This window comes from Phyllostomus hastatus, unplaced genomic scaffold, assembly GCF_019186645.2.
Source record: "Phyllostomus hastatus isolate PE091 unplaced genomic scaffold, TTU_PhHast_1.1 phas_contig_551, whole genome shotgun sequence".
Classification (NCBI taxonomy): domain Eukaryota; kingdom Metazoa; phylum Chordata; class Mammalia; order Chiroptera; family Phyllostomidae; genus Phyllostomus; species Phyllostomus hastatus.
The window spans coordinates 1,153,869-1,159,565 of record NW_025333909.1 but is presented as its reverse complement, the minus strand read 5'-3'; the positions used below and the strand labels follow the sequence as shown (position 1 = coordinate 1,159,565).

Sequence of the window (5,697 nt, the reverse complement as noted above, 5' to 3'; positions counted from 1 at the left end):
AAGGACTTGAACAGACACTTCTCCAAGGAGGACGCACAGAGGGCCCAGAGACATGTGAAAAGATGCTCAGCATCACTAGCCATCAGAGAGATGCAAATTAAAACCACAATGAGATACCACTTCACACCAGTCAGAATGGCCATCATAAACAAAACAACAAACAAGAAGTGCAGGTGAGGATGTGGAGAAAAGGAAACCCTAGTGCACTGTTGGTGGGATTGCAGACTGTGCAACCACTGTGGAAAACAGTATGGATATCCCTGAAAAAATTAAAAATGAAACAGCCTTATGTCCTAACAATTCCACTTCTGGGAATATATCCAGAGAATCCTGAAACAGTAATTCCAAACAATATATGCACCCATATGTTCACTGCAGCACTATTTACAATAGGTAAGGTATGGAAGCAGCCCAAGTGCCCATCAGTAGATAAGTGGATTAAAAAGCTGTGGTATATAATACAGAGTATACGAGTAAAAAACTTACCATTTGCAACAGCATGGATAGACCTAGAGCGTGTTATGCAAAGTAAATTAAGTCAGACAGAGAAAGGCTAAATATGTGGAAACTAAGCAACAAAATAAATGAACAAACAAAACTGAAACAGACTCATAGATGCAGAGAATCATCTAAGCTGGCACCTCAAGAACCAGAAAAAGAAAAGTGACCTGCACCCAAGCAGGCAGAAGGAAAACATACCAGAAATCAATGAAATTTTTCTGAAGATGTTATTTATTTTTAGAGAAAGGAAGAGAGGGAGAAAGAGAGAGAGAGAAACATCATTTGGCTGCCTCTCACACGCCCCCAACCAGGGACCTGGCCCACAACCCAGGCATGTGCCCTGACTGGGAATTGAACTGGCAACCCTTTGGTTTGCAGGCTGGCACTCAGTCCACTGAGCCACAGCAGCCAGGGCAGAAATCAATTAAATTGAAAACAGAAATGTAATAAAGAAAAATCAATGAAACAACAAGGCGGTTTGTTGAAAAAAAATCAGTAAAATTGACAAATCTCTAACAAGGCTGACAAAGAACAAATAGCAAAAGAGAGAAAACACAACAGTGAAAGAATTAACATTGATTTTAAACAGTCTTTTCTAGAAAAACAGAAGAGCCTCCTCTTCTTCCAAGTTCATTTGATAAAGCTAGCATTACCCTGATACCAAAATCAAACAAAAAAAACTACCAAAAAAGAAAACTATGCACTGATATCTGTCATCAGTGTCAACTTTAAAAGCCTTACCAAAATATTAGCAAATAGAATTTATCAATATATTTTTAAAAAATTGTAAACCATGAGCAAGTATAAGACTGGTTCAATACCTGACCAGCAATCAATGTAATCCAGCATATCAACAGGCTACAAAAGAAATCACACAGCCCTGGCTGGTGTGGCTCAGTGGATTGCTAGGGTTGCTGGTTTGATTCCCAGCTGGGGAGCCTTGGTTGCAGGCCAGGTCCCCAGTTGGGGGTACATGAGAGGCAACTGCACACTGATGTTTCTCTCCCTCTCTTTCTCCTTCCCTTCCCCCCTCTAAAAATAAAAATGAATAAAATCTTAAAAACAAAACTGAACTTTGACATAAGCCTCAAACCTTACACAAAAATAAACACAGAGTAGATCATAGATTTAAATTTAAAAACTATTTCTTTAGTAAACAACAGGACAAAATCTTTGAGATGTAGGGTTAGACCAGCGATTTTCAATAGGTGCACCCCCAAAATTTTTAAAACATGCAATACCTGACTATTTAGTCAGGGAAACTGACCTCTTTTCCCAAATTAAAAAAAAAATGACAACAGCCAACACTACAGTAGCCATCCCGTATGATGAATCAAAATAATACCTATTTATTTTTTGTCAGAGCAACAAAAAATATACTTTTTGGTGTGCCTCAGAATTTTAATTATTAGTTTAATAATTAGTTAATTAGTTAATAATTAGTGATTATTAGTTTAATATTTAGAATTTTAATAATTAGTGTGCCATGAGATGAAAATTGCTGGATTACATAAAGAGATTTGACACCAAAAACACAACCCATAGAAGAAAAAATGGATAAACTGCACTTCATCCAAATGTAAAACTTTCGCTCTGAGAAGCACCAGGGAAAGAAATGAAAATACAAGTTACAGTGTGAGAGAAAACATTTGCAAACCACATAGCCAACAAAGAACTGGTATCTAAAATCTATTTTGTAAAGCCTCTGAAAACAACAATAAAAAAACAGTCCAATTATAAAACAGACAAACAGTGTAAATATTTTACCCAAGAGGACATAGCATGGATAGCAAATGAGCACTTTGAAAAGATGAACATGATTAGCCACTAGGGAAATACAAATGAAAACCACAGTGAGCCCTGGCTGGTGTGGCTCAGTGGTCTGAGTGCCGGCCTGAAAACCAAAGGGTCACGGGTTTGATTCCCAGTCAGGGCACATGCCTGGGTTGCGGGCCAGGTCCCCAGTGGGGGGCATGTGAGAGGCAACCACACATTGATGTTTCTCTCCCTCTCTTTCTCCCTCCCTTCCCCTCTCTCTAAAAATACATAAATAAAAATCTTAAAAAATAAAACCACAGTGAGATGTGACTATACATGTATCAGAATGGCTAAAATTCAAAAAAAAATTATGAGCACACCAAATGCTGGTGGTGAGGATGCAGAAAAAACAGATCCCTCATACACTACTGGTGGGAATGTACAATGGTTCTAGCCACTCTAGAAAACAGTTTCTTAAAAAACTAGACATACACTTATAACACAACCCAGCGATTGTATTCCTGGGCATTTTTCCCTAGAGAGAGGAAGACTTACGGTCACACAGAAACCTGTATACAAATGTGTATAGCAGGTTTATTCACAATAACCCCAAACTGGAAACAACATAGATGTCCTTCAACAGGAGAATGGTTAAACAATCTACAGTATATCAATATCATAGCAATAAAAAGGAATGAAATTTTGACATATGCAACAACAGGGACAAATGCCCACTTTCTTCATCTGTAACAAGGAAGAGGCTCTCTCAAGGCCCTTCTTGTAGCCCTGGCTGGCGTAGCTCAGTGGATTGAGCTCGGGCTGCGAACCAAAGTGTCACAGGTTTGATTCCCAGTCAGGGTACATGCCTGGGTTGCAGGCCATGACCCCCAGCAACAGCACAGAGATGTTTCTCTTTCTCTCTCTCTATCTCCCTCCCTTCCCTCTCTAGAAAAATAAAATAAAATAAATTTAAAAATCTTTTAAAAAAAGGCCCTTCTTGTTTGGGAACTGAAGATACAGATGAGCAGGGCGGGACAAGATGAGAGCATATTGGAAACAGCTTACGGCTTTTAATTTTCTATTTATTTTAATTTTTTTGAACTTTTGCAGGCTCACAATAATCCTAAAGAAGTGCTTCCGGGCATTGTAGGGAGCCCATTTTGGAAGCAGGGAACCCAAGAAAAAGTTTAGAGAAGATGCATTAGTTCTGTTGGCACAAGGCCAGAGGTCTCCATAGTTGTAGCGAATGACTTGAAGAAAAGTGTTGCCTTTTTGCACTGAGATGGGACAGGGTGGACTTGAGACCTAAACTGAAAGTACTCTGTGTTCCCAGGAACACAAGGAAATGTCTTTGTTCTAATAGATAAAATTGAGGGTTCGTTAGTCAAGGGACTTGCAAAACTGGAAAAAGCCACATTGCCTCCTCAACATTAGGAGTAATAGAAAGTCCAGTGTAAGAGTACTCAGCAGGTGGTATAACATTTCTCCTGTGATTCTCAGTCACCACCCAGTGTCTGCATTGTGTTCAGGCTTGGAAATGAAGAATGAAGTAGGGAGTAAGAGTCCAGGAAAAATTCTGCAAGCTCAGTTGTGACACCTAACCTGAGAAAGCCAAACTGATGCATTTACACCTGCAAAGACCGAATCGCTGCATTTAATACTGCGAGGGCCGCCACCACTGCACAAAACCTTCAAAAGCGGAATGACTGCACGTGACGTACACAGCCGTAAATGCACGTAAGGTGCAAAGGCCAGCTCTTACAGGCCGAACTTTGAACCCTGCTAAAGCCCGAAACACCCCTGCCAAGGGGTCTACTAAGGGGCTTACTGAGGGTCTCCCAACAGCCAATCCTAGTGTCAGGTGTGCTTCAGGGCGTGGTCATGGAGACACTGGCCAATGGCAGAGAGGGGTATTAGTGGGAGGGGGGCAACTAGGGGCTTAAATTGAGAGTACAGCTGTCGCGGAGCGCTGAGGCACCGCTACCTGTTAGGCGGTTAGGACTCTGAGTGTCCACGGTACTCGGTACTCAGTACTCAGTACTTCACCGTCTGGAAACTTCGGTTATTCCTTGCCGTTAAACACCATGGAAGATCTGCAGCGGGAGCGGGAACGGGTGGAACGACGCCACCTCCGCGAGAAAAAAGAGCTGCAGGACCGCATCCAGACCATGAAAAATGCGGTGCCTAAGAGCGACAAGAAGAAAAGAAAGCAGTTGCTCCTAGACGTGGAGCGCCTTGAGGCCGAATTGGAGCAGAAGCATCAGCAGGAGCTGGAGAAGTTCGGGGAAGTTTACCCTGATACCACCAACCTCGATGCCGTCGCTGCAGGTCTGGCGAAGATGAATATTGAGAACCGCCCGCCCCGCCTGTCGAAAGTGCAGAAAAGGCGCGAAAGAAGGGCGGCGCAAGAGAGAGAGCGCCAGAAGATGGCGGAGGAGGCTGGTGTGGATTACCTGTCTGCCCACCGCCGCAAGGAAGAGGAGAAGCTGGCCGCCATCCTCGCAGCCAAGAACCTGGAGATGAAGTACATCCCGGTCGACAGCCACTGCATGTACCGTGCCATCCAAGACCAGCTGTCTACCTCCGAGACGCTGGAGTGCCTGCGGAGCCGCACCGCTGACTACATGCGACAGCACATCGACGACTTCCTGCCGTTCTTCAGCGACCCCGAAACCGGCGATTCCTACAGCTCCGACGACTTCTTGAGCTACTGCGACGACATCGAGCACAACGCGTCGTGGGGAACCCAGCTGGAGCTGAGGGCCCTGTCGCACGTCCTGCAGTGTCCCATCGAGGTGGTCCAGACCCCGGCGCCCGCCTTCGTCGTCGGGGAGGAGTACACCGAGAAGCCGCTGGTCCTCGTCTACGTGCGTTACTGCTCCAGCTTCGGGGATCACTACAACTCGGTGAAGCCGCTCCCAGCCGGCGCCGTTGGGGGCGCCGCCCCGCGCTTCTTCTAGGCGGTCGCGGTCGCGACTGCCGAAGCCATCGCCGGTGCCGTTGCCGTTGCCGCTGCCCCGCCGCCATGGCCGTCGCCGCTGCCGCTGCCCCGCTGCTGTTGCTGTTGCTGTTGCCGTTGTCGTTGCCGGTGCCTTTACCGTCGCTAGTGCCGTTGCTGTTGCCGTTGCCGCCGCCGCCGCCGCCGGAGCCGCCGCCGCCGCCGGAGCTGCCGCCGGAGCCGCCGCCGGAGCCGCCGCTGTCGTTGCCGGTGCCTTTGCCGTCGCTGTTGCCGCCGGAGCCGGAGCCGGAGCCAGAACCGAAGTCGCCGCCGGGTCTCTCAGTAGGCTCAGTTTTTTCTGTTGACTTTCTCTGGTGTTTCTTCGTTTGACTCAAAATTGTTATCCCCCGCCTCGCTTTCCTATCTCTTCATTCTTCTTTCTCTCTCCCTTGCTTTCCTTCATGGTTTCTGTATTTTACCACTTTGGAAGAGTCCGTTTG

The 5,697-nt window shown here is 45.9% G+C and overlaps 1 protein-coding gene across 1 annotated transcript; it reads left to right on the top strand.

The window, feature by feature from the left end:
* The first annotated feature begins 4,343 nt into the window (after positions 1-4,343).
* OTUD6A (OTU deubiquitinase 6A) lies at positions 4,344-5,219 on the top strand. Its single transcript, XM_045847358.1, has one exon. It carries the CDS (start codon positions 4,344-4,346, stop codon positions 5,217-5,219), a length of 876 nt encoding a protein of 291 aa, XP_045703314.1.
* Positions 5,220-5,697: the final 478 nt, after the last annotated feature.